This window comes from Podarcis melisellensis, assembly GCF_964234715.1.
Source record: "Podarcis melisellensis genome assembly, chromosome: 9".
Taxonomy (NCBI): Eukaryota; Metazoa; Chordata; class Lepidosauria; order Squamata; family Lacertidae; genus Podarcis; species Podarcis melisellensis.
In genome coordinates, this window is record NC_138541.1 from 38,273,231 (window position 1) to 38,289,785 (window position 16,555).

At 39.7% G+C, this 16,555-nt stretch overlaps 1 protein-coding gene across 1 annotated transcript in view; it reads right to left on the bottom strand.

The window, feature by feature from the left end:
- The window catches only part of LRBA (LPS responsive beige-like anchor protein), a 363,867-nt gene that overhangs the window by 99,797 nt on the left and 247,515 nt on the right, over positions 1 to 16,555 (bottom strand). The window contains 4 exon segments of the mRNA XM_081926283.1: positions 4,791 to 4,903; positions 5,034 to 5,149; positions 6,367 to 6,469; positions 7,308 to 7,425. Coding sequence (XP_081782409.1) covers positions 4,791 to 4,903; positions 5,034 to 5,149; positions 6,367 to 6,469; positions 7,308 to 7,425 — 450 coding nt within the window.

Below are 16,555 nucleotides of genomic sequence, written 5' to 3' on the forward strand. Positions count from 1 at the left end.
GTTCTCATCGGGGAAGTCATCAAACAGTAGATTGAGAGCATATTGCACCTCTGTCCTAAAGGCTTGATAGTTCCTGGGATCCCCCCCAAATTTCTGCACCAATCCAGGCACCCTTCTGGCAAGTGGGGTGGTTTTCCCCTTATCTGCATCTTGAGCCCTCCTCTCCTCTAGCCTCGCCGTTTGCAGTGCGAGCTGGACCTCCAACGCCCTATACCTTTCTTCCAGGCTTGGACCTGCTCCCGCTCCTCCTCCTGCTCCGGCTGGTTCGCTCATGATGCCCTCTGCTTGCACAAGCTGCTTTCGGAGACTGTCAGATTGCTATGATGGGATAATGAGCTGCTTGCGCGTAAAAGCTGGATCCCGCTGGGGTTTGGCTGGTCATCCAAACCCAGGCACTAACGGAGCTCCCCCAAAGCATGACTCCGCTAGTCGCTGGTAGAATCTGACAGTGGGCGGCTACGGAACTTACGCCAACATAGAAGTTGTTTGACAGACATGCGCCTTCGTGACTCTCTGCGTGACAGTTTCCGGCGAAGGGATGGAGTTCCTAAGGGAGGTCTAGTAACCTCTTCACTGTTTCCACTGGAAGTGTCCCAGAGCCCTTCCTCCGCAGTGACTCTGGCACTCCCCCTGCTGGTTCCCTCCGCTGCTGCAGAGTCTCTCCTATTCTGCTGGAGCCTGTCCACCACTTTTTCCTCGGATGACAGTTCCCTGACACATCTTCAACAGTTGTTCCATAAATTAAAGATAAATATATTAAACAATACTTTTTTAACCTTTTCCCAAAATCTCACTATTCATCATTAATAAGCATTGCAAATAGTATCTTCTGGATTGTTGCTTTAAATAAATGATAATTACACATCTCTAACTCAGACACAGGGGGAGGCGGGGCACATTGATGCAAGGGGCAGATTGATACACCAACAATATTTCAATATCGAGAAACGTTATTCGTGCCGCAACATCACTAAAACGTGTCTATACATGTGTGAGTACAACAGTTGTGACCAGTTGTGCCCGCCAGTTAGCCATTGGCGTTTGATGAGAGTTAGGTGTGTTTTTAGGGCAGGCAGCTAAAAAATTATGTGAAATGTAAAAGTGTTCCAATGCTGTTTTATGTCATTTAGTTAAGATTTAAATACCAAAAGTAAGTCATTCCACTCAGTAATCAGGATTACACATGATTTTTAAACAAGTTCAGTGGTTTTGTTAATAATTGTCAGTTTTTTGAAAATGTCCGTTGGGTTACTTTGATACACTAAGATACATATAAAAGTGCCCCACTAGTGTACAATAGTGCCCCAATATACAAGTTTGCATGAAATCTCTAAACTAGTTATTCTGTTTATGTGATGGCTGTTGTGTTGGATTAGTATTGGTTCCATTCACGGCCATTAGCCATGGGTATCAACAACCGATTATCAAATGTCATATCTCAGGAAAAAACCAGGATCTTGTATGTTTGTCTTCTCCATTGTAGAAAATAAGGCAAGTCTTGATTTCAAGGATGTTGTTTTGCAGTTGCCAAAACCAAATTTCTCAAAGGGCACATCTCAAACACCATCTCTTTATACTTTTTCTATTGACTTAAGTGGATATAATGTGCAATAGAAGCTAAAGGTTAAGTAATTATCTAATTTTTAATAAGCATTTTGTTTAAATTACTATTTTTTTACTACCTAATGTGAGTTCTTACACTTCTTTAAGTTTTTCCAAAGATGTTTTTTTAAATGGATAGGTGTTTGAGGAAAGATAAATATAAGTTTTGATGTTTTGTTAAGAAAACCTGCCATAAAGGCTATGATATGTGTGAAACACTGTTAGTTTTGATACATAATTTAGATTTTAAGTAACAAATTGTAAAGCTGATTATGATCTCTCACAATAAAAAATGGTTTTTTCATTAAATTTTTGTAAATAATTACTATTCTTATACAATTTACGCTTTGTATCACAGTGCCCCATTGAATGTATCAAAGTGCCCCCTAGGTGGGGCAGAATGATACAAAACCTATTTTCCCCTCAATTCATTATATTCTCATTATCTTCTAACTTCAATGGTTCTTTTGATTGCTATTATAATATTGATTAGTTATGTCATGCACAAAGCAAAAAATAATTATTATTTGACTCATTTTTGTTACATAAAATATGAGATTGAATTTTTCTACATCAATCTGCCCCACTTTCTCCTAAATCCCATAGAGCTCAGTGGGACTTAGCATTTGGTATCGGTGTTAAGGATTTCAAACCTGATTTCATTTAACACTGGGTCAGATAATGAATGTGAGCTCAGCAGGAAGAACAAAACACAGTTATGGGTGATGGAGCTCAAATACTCCATACAGTAACCAAACCCTGAAAAATGGACACTGACAAGAAGATAGCATTAATCGGAAACCGCACTTAAAATGCAGCTGATAAAAGAAGTGCTGTCTGATCAACTGCAATTAAATGCAGGGAGAATGGATCATAAGGTGAGATGCAGATTGCAAAGACACAAACATTCAATTCAATACAATACAATACAATACACAAACAGTGCCTGGAGAACAACCGCGGCAATAAATCAACACTCAGACAGAAACGTTGCTAAGATAATGCACTAGAGGTTAAAATACATACAAAAGCCTGGGGTGTTTTTTTAACTGTATGCTTAGCTACAACATAAATTTTAAGTACTGTAGCCCAGTAGAATCTTTGCACTTTTATTTTTCAGCTGTGAGAATGGAGGATTCTCTCTGTGTGTGTGCTCACCATTACAGGTCTTAAAACATTTCCACTACCTGTTTTACAGTCTTTATCTTATTTTGCCCTCTGGAAGGATTTGCTAGAATCCTAAGGAGCTCACCTTGCACTTAAAAATGAAACACAGCTACATTTCGAAGCATCACGGCAGGAGAGGGAAATGTTAAAATGTAGGTATAAATGAGCGACTTCAGTTATGGCTAGAAAAGCAGCGACAGAACCTACAAAAAGTTAAACAACTCCTACGAAAATAGCAGCATACACACAATACAGTGCCATTAGCTAGGCATAACAGCATCAGCAACGTGATTGGTTAGCAGGCAATTTTATTTATTTCATCTCTTACTCAGTTGGTGATGCCAAATGTGCAGCTTTTTCTGGACATGAGAGAGAAGCTGTAGGAAACAAGTGAGCATCACAGACTATGTATATTTGACATATAAAAAACCTATTTTGAGGCTAGCTATGAAGAGACTAAAAGGTAAAGGTAAAGGGACCCCGACCATTAGGTCCAGTCATGACCAACTCTGGGATTGCGGCGCTCATCTCACTTTATTGGCCAAGGGAGCCGGCGTACAGCTTCTGGGTCATGTGGCCAGCATGACTAAGCTACTTCTGGCGAACCAGAGCAGCGCACAGAAACGCCATTTACCTTCCCACTGGAGTGGTACCTATTTATCTACTTGCACTTTGACGTGCTTTCGAACTGCTAGGTTGGCAGGAGCAGGGACCGAGCAACGGGCGTTCACCCCGTCACGGGGATTCGAACTGCCAACTTTCTGATCAGCAAGTCCTAGGCTCTGTGGTTTAACCCACAGTCCCACCTGGTTTATTCAATCTACTGGTAGTTGAATCCTTATTGAATCCGCCAACCTTCTGATCAGCAAGTCCTAGGTAGTTTAGGTAACTGCCTTTGATTTACACTTCAGGGAATGGATGCATCAGATCTCCTTTCTGCTTTGGGTATCTCCAGTTTCTTACATCTCTCTTGCAAATAGTAGCCCTTTTACATCAGACCTAGGGATCTATTAAGCCCAGCGTCCTCCTTCACTTCTTCTTACAAGAAACCTTTGCAAAAAACTTCATAATTCATGTGAAATGTAAGATAAGTTAACAGGGACATCATTTCATCATTTGACCAAGAAGTATTTTCTTTTAATCCCAGGCAAATGGAGACTTGGTAGCTATAAAGAAAAGTTACTTGGTATATACGTTCAACACACGCACACTTATAATAATTTTATACATTCTAGGACCAGGTCCTGGTTTTTAATACAGGTTTGGATACAACTCTCTGTGTAGGCAATTTCATGTATTATACTCAACTTCTACTGAAGACAGACAAATTAGGAGTTCATATTTCTATACTTATATCCACATGCATAACATCTACTCACTATGAAAGTTTGGGGGGCTTTAATACCAGTACAGTACCAGTACAGGTGTATCTAGGAGGGGTACTCAGTACTATAGAATGGAATACAAACTGCGGCCTGCCTCCTCTTCTAGAATCAATTGCTATTCTTTCAGGAGAAAATTAGCAGGGCTGGCATGAGGGGTTCTTTTTACTGTTTAAAGCATTAGTCTACTCATCATGTGCATCCTTGTCTTCAAGTGAAGCTGAAATCTTTTGAGCCTAAATATATCAACTTTGTAGTTATATATATTTTTTTAATCCAAATCAACGTTGCTGGGCTATACAGTTTGAATACATAAAAGACATTTTGTAGCAGCATTTGTTTCCCCCATCACCAGTGCTATTTTGCTAGAAAGAGGTGCTGGAACTCACCATGAACACCTCCCTCATTCTCTTAGAATGGCAATGGCACCCACCTGAGAGGTGCCGGAACTGAGTTCTGGGGAGTTCCCACTGAAAAAAATGTCCTGCCCACCACTATTCTTTTACAGAACTGTCAAACTGACAAGTCTCTACTGACAAGAATCATGAAAAACACATGCACAAAATACTAAGACCTACCGTCCAGTATTATCATATATTTGATATAATAATATGTAAAGGCCATGTGGGGAAAAAATACCTTTGACAAATCTCTGAAGTTGCTTGGAAGCGTAAGGTCCAGTTCTTCTGATTCATAGTTAGTGATAACCCAAGGAAATACCGGGTACTGGTTTAAATCATTGTAAGTACGCCCTGGTGATCAAGAAGAACAATACTTCTTTGAGAGGCAACATCAGAATTCTTGTTATTAATATCTGCAACATACTATGCAAATATGAATTATTTGCTCAAGTTATCCTTTATGAAGCACAACCATTATTACCTGCTATAGTGTTTAGAAACATGAGATATTCAAAATTTGAAATTTCTCTGTGCTGCCATCGCTGGGTCATATTTGATGCTTTAAAGATCTGACGCGGACTGGCCATAGAAATGCGCCTGAAAGATAAAATCATTATGTTAGGTAAGATACTGTGAAATCATGCCACATCCACTTATTCCCTCCAAATATCATCTTCTCCTTTTAGTAAGTTATCCTTATTGATACGAGACTGATGGGGATAAAGAGCATCATTTAAACTTGACAGTTTTTAAATATTAAAACTATAACATCAAGATCACCAGCAACAAAGAGGTATTATAAGCATTCTTCTAGCCTTAGCCAAATTGGGAAAGTAAGTTCTGGCCCTTTATACAGCTTTGCTATCAACCTCCTTGACCTCAAACGAGACACATATCTTGTTCTCTTCTCCCTGCTGGAAGGGGAACTCCAACTTTTGATGTTTCTCACTGCACTCTTCAGATGCCTTAAAGTTACACACAATGGTCCTAGTATCTTCACAAATTTCAAACTGAGAGTTAAAGTGAAAGATCAGGCTCAAGGCATCCCAGCCCAGCTTCAAGGCAAAACATCTGGTCTCGGGTGCCTCCTTGCCTTTCACCCCAGTGCATTCTCCAGTCTTCACCTGCAGGTGGGCAATCAACTACAACACCATACCACAATGACAAAACTCCTTGCGAGCTCCTCACATCCACTTTTAATTTGTCACAAATTTCAAGTGCTACAGAATTTAAATAAAATTTTCAAATCTTGGAGGCCTAAAGAAGCCACACTCATTAACTTAGCAGTTAATTTTCCATGAGGTTCCCTTTTAATACATGGGAACATTACAGAAAAGCAGTCACTTTACTATAAAGCAGCCACTTTCTTTTAATTCTGGATCTGGCACAATTTCTGCCCATCACAATCAGAGTGTGCCTTTTTCCTTCTTCCAGTATTTTGCCTCATTCTCATATCACGTACAGCACTGAGAACAACATGTATGCCTTCCAATTCAGCCTTCATTTTGTGATCATAGACCACTGATTTTACCCGACAACTATTCATTCTATTCTAGTTTTCCACATCTTACAATTATCATGTTCTCTGCTAATATCTGCATCATCCAAACTTCTAAGTATTATTTCATTTTCCTAGTAGACAGTAAGCATAAGGTAGAAGACAATTGTGCCTGCATAAGGCAAACTGAAGATAGCAAAGAAAAGGACAGTGTTACTGAAACAAGGCAGTGGGAACTGCTCTCTTTTTCTTGTTTCCACTTCCTTTCTGTGTTTCAGATCATGCTTGTTTCTCAGAGCCAGAGGATTCTTCATACCTAGTTTGGGGCAATCCAAAACTAGTACCAATCCCAACACGAGGTAGACAATTAACCACTTTCTTTACTGTAGCAGGATCTGGAAAGTTGAACATGACAGCAACTGTGGATAAAAAGAATTGATACATTATTCACTTCAATTATGCTGAGTTTCTTGGCATAATGAAAATAACAGAACTCTGGAAATTCAATGCATATATCTTTAAGTTACTTCCCTGATATAATGGCCTGACTTGCATGAAAAAGTAAGCCAAGTTATGGCTTACCAGGACCACATGAATGTATGGGCTCCTGGATAGCAGCTCACAGCTACTTTACTTCTCTCCTCTGTCCTTTTTGCTTCTTCACAAGGACAAATCTTGGCTGCAGCTCATACTTAGTGAGGAGAGAGTTTAACCATGAGTCCTGGTTTAGAAGATACATGAAGCCTACCTTTGGCTTAGCTCAGTGTGGCACAGAAGCAAAAGGAACTGGGGAGAAATAAGATCAGTCTGGAACAATTATTGCAGCTTGAGCCTAGAATACACAAACTAATGATACAAGTTTCTAGTGGGAAGTGAAAAAGAGGACTAATTGCATTCTTCAGCAATATAACCTTCAAACACTACAACCAAAGGATGAAATGGCTATTCGCATGTAAGAGGCAGGAAATGGAGTGCCACAGAGTTCTGTCCTGGGCCCGTTGTTGTCTTTCTAAATGACTTGGATGAAGGGTATGCTCATCAAATTTGCAAATGTCAGCAAACTAGGAGGGGTAGCTAATGCCGCAAAAGACAGAATTGGGATTCTGTATTACCTTAACAGTTTGGAAAACTGGGCTCAAGCTAAAAATGATTCCTATTTTAAAATACAATCCATAGCAGTAATAATAATAATAATAATCCAATCAAACATAGGCTGATACTTCGAGCCTTCCAGTACTATTTCCAGTAGAGTATTACCTCTGTTTGCCATAAAGATTTCCAGTGCTGTGTTTTGCAGGAGATACCGCCGAGAAAAGACTGATCGAATCTCTGAGAACAGCCATTTCCCATGGAGTCCTTCTGTATAAGCAAGTATCTAATTAAAAAAAGATAAGAGATGCACTTAGTCAACTCAAAACAATGTAAGCAACTATTCAGACATCAAAACATATTAGCCATGCATGACTATCATATATTGTCTTAACAAGTTAAAATACGAATAAGTATTCACAAGCAGGAAATCAATCCAGGAAATCACAGGGTTAAGGAACTATGGTGAATGGTATCCAAACAAGACAACATATTGAGCTATGGTTTAATATGCTATCTTGTTTGAAACCATAGTTTCTTGGTTCTGCCATAATGAGAAACTGTTATTAAATGTAGATTCCTGCTTAATTTCCTCCCTCATGTACGTGACTGCACAAAGCTCATTCTTAGAGATGGAGGAGAAAATGGTTAGTCCCCTTTTTGTAGTAGACAAACTCAATGGGGAGAAATGGAAGTTTTCACATCCAGTTTTGAGTAGCCACAGTTTAGTATGTTGTCTGAACCTGGACAAACTGTGGTTAGTCTTAACTATGGTATACTGAAGCAAGCCAACCTCAGACTGTGGCTTAGGAAGCTGGCTTCTTTCAATAAACTATAGTTAAGATTAATGACAGTGTGGTTTGGACGTAACATTAAAATATATTTAATTTGAAATGGAAGTTAAAACTTCCTAGCTTCTTGCAGCCATGAGTGAAGGTTAGACTCATTTTAGGAAACACTGAAGCAGTTTATCATTATTATTAATATAGCCTTCATGCAATAATGTTTGCCTAATATAGATAAGCAAAGGCAACATTATCTATAGTGAAGTGAAAAATAGAGGCATGCTATCTGTTTATTAAAAGTGTTTCTAAGCCACCCTTTTTTAAAGATTTCTTATTGCTTGTTTGTGAGACACGTTATTGTGGGTAATAGCCTTATGGGTAAGTAGGTAAAGGTAAAGGGACCCCTGACCATTAGGTCCAGTCGTGACCGGGTTGCAGCACTCGTCTCGTTTTATTGGCCGAGGGAGCCGGCGTACAGCTTCTGGGTCGTGTGGCCAGCATGACTAAGCCGCAGCACATGGAAACGCTGTTTACCTTCTCACCGGAGCGGTACCTATTTATCTACTTGCACTTTGATGTGCTTTCGAACTGCTAGGTTAGCAGGAGCTGGGACTGAGCAACGGGAGCTCACCCCGTCGCGGGGATTTGAACCGCCGACCTTCTGATCGGCAAGTCCTAGGCTCTGTGGTTTAACAATGTAAGTACTTACACTAAAATAAGTACTTGTAGGACCAGCTTGCCCAATGGGCTGAAGCCACAGCAATAGCCTCCCGGCAATCCAGTGCTTCTTCCAGTGTGACACCACAACAGCCCTGACTTTGATGCTGCCTCTCCCCCTGCTCTGGTAAGCCGTACGGATGCTACTGCCAGGAGGCTATTGCTGTGGCTCTGTACCACCAAACAAGCCACCGCTGTTGCACTACAGAACAAAACTGACTTACATAATTTCTATCTTGTGGTCTAGATTTCTGCTCTGAAGTACGCAGTCTTTTTAACCCAGGCACTGACCTGAGTCAGTGCTTACACCATTAAGAATTTTTACAGAAGCATGAAACTTTTTAGAGTTACACGCCAGGATTCAAAGAGCTTCTAACGCCTGCCAAGGACACCCACGTATGATTTCAAGTCCCCACCCTTCGAGCAGCAAAGCTCCTCCACGCATTGCATTTCATAATCTGCATTTGGAACTCATCATGGTGCTGAGATTCTTAGGGCAAAACTAAGGAGGATGTTAGGCCTCTCATCTTTTTTTCCCCTCAGCAATATCAAGTAATACAAAATGCATGGCTTTACATCATTGCATTCTTGAGCTCTCGTGCTCCTGAAAGCTGAAGCTAATTAAACTGGCTATAGGAGAACATAGCTGGGACTGCAATGGGAGTCACCTCGCCATGCATGTTATATCACAAGATGTTAGAAGGAAGGTAGGAGGTCAGAGAATGCATGGGGCTGCTTTCAGCAGTGGATACGCCCCCTTGGATTCTGAATTAATTTATCAACAAATAAAACCCTTATTCTTTGAACACCAGAGTTAAAGCCCATGATTTCCTTGATCTTTCCAACAACACACAGGAATGCAAACAGAGGGCTGATGAAAAGTTCGCAGCTCATAGTAAATGGACAAAACTTGGTTGTGATAAGAAGTACAACTAGATTTATATTAGAACCCCAAATGCAACCACAGAAACTCTAATAAGCATCATCGAACAATTCCTGATGAATCAACTATTAGAAGTTATCAGTTTAGAAGCAGCTGAGGCCTAACTAAAACGTGCCTTCATTTCTCGTTGGAACAGTATCTGCCTGGTCTGTAGATTCACTTCAAAGTCTCTGGAGTTCAATTAAAACTGGATTAGGTGAAAGCAAACCTTCTTTGGGACTTTCTGTTCTTGGAAACTCCACACATACTGACAGCACCCTAGACAGAGGTCTAGCCCTCCAATGAACCAGTTGCTATGGAAACTGCATCATTACCACAGCTCCGCTCTTATCACACCAGGCATATTAGTTTGAAAGATACTGAACACACACACACACTGATTCAGAGTATGCTACTTATGGTGTCCTTAAAAAGCTGCACCTTCTTTTGTTCTTATATTTTTACCAAACAGGTATGCATTTTCAGTTTAACCATTTGAAAGCAGTAAAGTGATAAAGATCTCTGTATTATTTTAAAGAAAAAAGCTCTGAAGTGATAATCTACTGACAAGATGCCTTAGACTTCAAAACAATGTCCCAAATCTCTTTATACTATTCCTGAAAATGTGCAATTTGCCCTTTTGTATTTAGGAGGGGTTATTAATTTTAGGTCAACAAATAGCATAACCTTACAAGTGGTGGCAGTGGAATATTTTGTGAAGAGGTTAGTGGGAGTTAGGAGTGACTGACCTAGTGACCCATGGGACCATCACACCCCTCCTCTCCTACTTTGAAAATGCTGTCTAAAAAGATTGTGGGTGGTATCGAACTAAGTTGTACTCAGAGTACAGCCTTTGAAATCAAAATTATGACTAACTTAAGCAGTGATTTTAACTGGTCTACTTGGAGCATAAATTAGTCTGGTGGGTGATACCTGACTATAGCTGCCCTCACAGCTCCACTTATCTAGGAGTAAGTCTCATTGCATTCAACAAGACTTACTTTTCAGTAGATATGACTGCAGTCTAAGTCATGATTAAGTATGAAAAAGCATAATATTCCAATGGAGCAACAGAATAAAACAGTTACAGGTATAAGCTACAAGCACCATGGTCTTCACATGAAATGAAATTCCAACTGATTTTAATGGGACTTATATCTGTAGTATATTTGCTAAATTATTTGTTATCTTGGGGACACGAGCAATTAAATCTGCAAATAGCTTACAGAACTAAATGAGTAACTAAATCACTTCATCATTTTTATCTGCTACGCAAAGTAAACCACAAAGCAAAAAAACTAAATACTGGAAGCAAAATTTCAAAAACAAATTATTGAAGCAAATATATTTTTCAAAGAATAAAAGCGATTAAAATCCATTACATCCATTACAAATTTAAAGAATACCGAAGGAGAATATTTAATCTGTGCTTTTAAAGCTATTTTTTAACGTCCATTTTGAATAAAAGAGTATATAGAGTATACTCTGGGAAATATAGAGTATTCTCTCTAAAATCTGATGAGGCCACCAGCAGAGCATTTATTCTATGCAAACATTATGAAAAGTCACATTATAATGTGCATGCAATTTATACTTAATTATGTATGTATGCTATAACATCTGTTAATTCTCTTTTTCTTCATAAGAGAGAAAGGAATTTTTTTAATGTGTTTCTTCCTTATATGCACCTAAACATATCTAATATAGAGCAAGGCAGTGATGTTAATGGGGGGAAAAGGTATCCCAGATATCAGTTGCATTCTTATTTCAAACAATGTTTAATTGTCAAATGTTTATTCATGTAACTACTGAATCTAGCATCCTAGCATCCTTTTGCCCCTTATTCCCACTGCAGACTGATACACAATCTCATTCTCTTCTTTCATGGATGACAAACTCAATTAAACATATTCATTATTTTAATGTTTCAATAGACATCTTAGCAAGCACAAAGAATTAAAAATAAATAAATAAATGCTATGTGACCTTTGCATCGATCAGACTAAAATGGTTTAGATCTGAGTAAGGAGGCAAGACGATTTGGGAAAAAAGCTCTTATGTTTTCTCTTCCAATTACTGCAGGAGATGATAAAACCACAGCAAATGATGTATCAGCTCATTTTATCTTATCGCTTTGGGGCTAGGTGACAATGAAGTTCATATTTCACTGGTTCCCATTGAAGATTGTGAAAATTACTTGCCCTCCTGACCTGAAATTTCACTAGAAGACAGAAATTTCTCTTCTGCAAAGTAATGCAATTTTTCATATGTCAACCTTTAGCCCAGCTTTAAAAATTAATTTCATTTATATTAACCAATGATATTGATATTTTCACAGAATGCTCTTTGATACATGAAGCAGTGACTAACAAATTGATGTTGTCTTAGATGGGTAAAACTGTTTTATTTTAAGCTGCTGCGGCAGACAGATTTACAGCAAACTGAAATTCCTTTTTCATAATGCATTATTTGTGCTGACCTGACACACCTCAAAGCCCATGGCCTGTAAATTATTCATTGACTCTCATGATAGACCTTTCTTGATTTCTAATCCCTTTTCCATCTATTTTGTTTTCAAACTTTTTCTCTAAAAAAACCCAACATGACAAATTTTGGCTTTTCTGAAATGTACAGCCTTCGAGCAACTTTTCAAAGACTAACTGGAGGAAGAGAGCATGGGTGCATCCAGGCAATTGATATCATCTCCATAAACTACATGGCACCCATGAACACCTGATCTTAATGATGCTTGGCATCTGGTTGTACCCAATATTTACTTGCAGAGTAGAAGCCTCAACAAAAAAGCTAAGTCGTGCAAAATCCAGATAAATTGGAAGAGGCTAAGAGCTGGGTCTAGGCAAGCCAACTGTACAAGGCAATCTAAAATATGTCACTAGAAAGTGCAATCAATAATCAAAACCACAGCCACAGCCACAAAAGAAGTTAAAAATCAAGGCAATAACAAAAAATGGAGAGCAAGGAACAGGCAGGAATATAACTGAACCGCCAGCAACCTCTTTTTTCCTTTTCTTCATGGAACACTAGTAGAAGAGTGGACATTCATAAAGCTTTTAAGGTTAGCAATTATAGAATGAGGAGAGTTCTTATTATGGATCAGAAACTGGTTAAGGAACACAAAGCAGAGAGGAATGAATGGACAGTTTTCCCAGTAGAGAGATGCAGAAACTGGAGTCATCCAAGGATTGGTATTAGGACCTCTGCTTTTTAACATGTTTGAGTTGGAGGTGAGCAGTGAGGTAGCCAAATTTGTTGATGAGACTAAATGGTTCAAGTGGGTGAAAACAGAAAGGGATTGAAAGAAGCCCAAACGATAGCGCCAAACTGAGTGAATGGGCACTAAAACTGAAAATGCAATTCAATGTCGGGGGTGGGGGTGGGGAATCTTAATCTCACATATATGCTCACAGGGCTTGAACTGGCAGTGACTGACCAGAACCAATACCTTTGGGACATAGTGGATAGCTCAATGAAGAGTCTGACCCAGTGTGCTGCAGCTGTGAAAAAGACAAATTCCATGCTAGGGATAATTAAGAAAGGAATTGATGAAGTTGCCAATATCATACTGGTGTTATAACAATCTACGGTGCAACCGCACTTGGAATCCTGAGTACAGCTTTGGTTGTATCATCTTTAAAACCAAAAAACCAAAACATTATAGAGCTGGAAAAGGTTCAGAAAGGGGCAACCAAAATTATCAAGATGCTAGAGCAGGGGTCAGCAAACTTTTTCAGCAGGTCCAACGTCCCTCAGACCTTGTGGAGGGCCGGAATATATTTTGGAAAAGAAGAACAAATTCCTATGCCCCACAAATAACCCAGAGGTGCACTTTAAATAAGAGAACACATTCTATTCATGTAAAAACATGCTGATTCTGGGACCATCCGCGGGTCGGATTTAGAAGGTGATTGGGCCGGATCCGGCGCCCCCCAGGCCTTAGTTTGCCTACCCATGTGCTAGAGCAACTCTCCTGTGAGGGAAGGTTACAGATTTGGAAGCTTCTTTGAATACAAAAATAATGCAGGTAAGGGACATTATAGAGGGGTGTAAGGTTATGCCTGGTGTCAAGAAAGTGGTTAGAGGAAAGTTTTTCTTCCTCATTATAATAGTAAACCTGGGGCCAAGCAATGAAGCTGAATGTTGGAAGATTCAAGACAGACCAAAGAAAGTAATTCTTCACCCAGCTCATAAATAAACTATGGAATTCACTCCATCAAGAAGTAGTGATGGCCACCAACTTGGATGGTTTTCAGAAAATAATTAGAGAAATCCGTGGAAAACAGGCACTCAGTTGCTAGTAACCATGATGACTATGTTCTGTCTCCACTGTCAGAGAAACTATGCTTTGGTATATTGGTATACAAGTTGCTAGGAATCACAAGTGGGAAGGCAAATGTAAAGGTAAAGGACCCCTGGACAGTTCAGTCAAAGGCGACTATGGGGTTGCGGCGCTCATCTCACTTTCAGGCCAAGGGAACCGTTATTTGTCCACAGACTGCTTTCCGGGTCATGGCCAGCATGACTAAACTGCTTCTGGCACAACGGAACACCATGATGTAAGCCAGAGCGCACGGAAATGCCGCTTACCTTCCTGCCACAGCAGTACCTATTTATCTACTTGCACTGGCATGCTTTCGAACTGCTAGGTTGGCAGGAGCTGGGATAGAGCAACGGGAGAAGGGTACTGTTGGATTCAGGTCCTGCCTGACACTGCTGAGCGTAGAATGCTATACTAGGTGGGCCTTTGGCCTCTTTCAGCAAGGCTCTTCCTAGGACATAGCTGTGTTAAATTGCCATGACAAGCCTCCAAGCACAGGTGGAACCAAACGGGCCAGAAGCAATTCCTGACATGAAATTATAGCAAGTGCCCTCCTGAATCAAAGCAACTATTCTAGTATTCTGTTTCCCGGCAGCAAGATGCAAGAATCTTACTGAGAAAATCAGTCAGCCTCAGACACAGTGGAAGTACTGCATGGAAATCCTTTGCCACAACCACAGACTGAAAGTAGCATTGTATAGTCTGACGTCAGCAGAAAAACAGAAACAGGGAGTTATCAAAGAATTTTCTTTCATCAGACAGGGAAAGAGAAGCAAGTAAGCTTTGGTCAACTAAGAAACATTACAATTCCACCTGGTGTTGAAGCAGATTAATTACACCTTCAGCAGGTAATATACATACACATGGTTGTCTCTTCTCCAACATTTCAAACGGTGACTAGCAAGATACACTAGGGAGCCTGCAAGTAGGAAATTGAAACACCAGTCCTTCTCCCTTTTTTTGCCCTTTCGCAGTTGGAATTTGGAGCAGTTGCCTTTATACTTGGAAGTTCCATGCCTTTGGAACATTTATCCTTCATAAATTTGTCTCACTATTTAATAAAGTTATTTAAGCGAATAGCCATTCATCATTACCCTAATGCAATGAATTCCATATTCATAATTTAATCATTCGTTGTGTAAATCAGTGTTTCCTTTTGCTGTTCTGAATCTATTGCTAACTAATTTCAGTGGGTCTACTAACACTTTAGCAAAAGAAAGGGGTGATCTCTATCCACTTTCTCTGTACCATCCAAAATTTTTATAAACTTCTATCACATTTCCCCTTCAGGATACCCTTTTAGACATGGAGTGACCAGAAGTATATAAAATGTTCCATGGCTACAGAATAAAAGCTTTTACAAAAAAACCAAAACTGTTTTATTTCCAGTCCCTTCTATAATAATGTCTAGGATAGAATTTGAGATTTTCACAGCTGCCGCACACATTGTTGACATTTTCCTTCAACTATTCATCACAACTCCAATATGTCTTTAATGCTTAGCTACTGCCTGTCCACACACCCTATGTATGCATGCAGTTAGGATTTTTTTAGTCAAATGTGCATCTCTTCACAATTATATTGAACCTCATTTGCCATTTTGTTGCCCATTATCCCTGTTTAAACTTCTATTTGGACCTCTCTACAGTATGCATGTGGTTTTACCAATCTCAGTGATTTGGTGTCATTTATAGACTTGTACACCGCACTGCTTATCCCCAACATCAGATCATATAATAATGCTAGATGATTCCAATAAACATTCCTGAGTATATTTTCCTATATTATGGGAATTGTTTATTCATACTTCCAGCTTCCTGTTCTTTAATGAGTTCCCAGTGGCGTAGCGTGGGGGGTGCAGGGGGGGCTGGCCGCACCGGGCGCAACATCTGGGGGTTAGGGTTAGGGGGCGCAAATCCACGGGTTAAGGGGCACAAATCTATGGGTTAGGGGGCGCAAATTACTTGCCTTGCCCCGGGTGCTGACAACCCACACTACGCCACTGTGAGTTCCTGACCCATAAATGGTCCCAACCTTTTCTCCGGTAACTGCTTTGTGCTTTTATATTGTATTTTTATGTTGTGAACGGCCCTGAGATGTGCAGATGAAGGGCGGTATAAAGATATAATTAATGTCCGACCTCCTACCCTCAAATCAACTTTTTAATTTAAAAAGTCAGTATGGGCTACCCACTAGTCCTCCCGTAAGGCTCTTAGTAGTGTTGCATATAGTTCCAATTCAATCTATGTCTTACACTTGGGTACAAAGGCGCATGGAGACAAAACTGAATTAATGCTCATTATAGTTGATAAAGGCAAATTAGCTGATGTTGTGGGGCTATTAATGTTGCTTACTGGGACAACTGGTCGTACAAGAATATAAGAAGAGCCTGCTGGATCAGGTCAATAGCCTATATAGTTCAGCATCCTGTTCTCACAGTGGTGAACAAGATGCCCATGGAAAGCTCAAAAGCAGGACAGGAGCACAACAGGAGCATTGTCCCCATTTGTGAATCCTAGCAATTGGCATTCAGAGGCAGTGGAGCTAGAACACAGCTATTGTGGGATGTTGATGAGTAACTTATTACTTCTTAAAAACTTAAGAAACCATTATCTAAGGTACTTGTTAATTTATCAATACTTTCATTTTAGGGTAA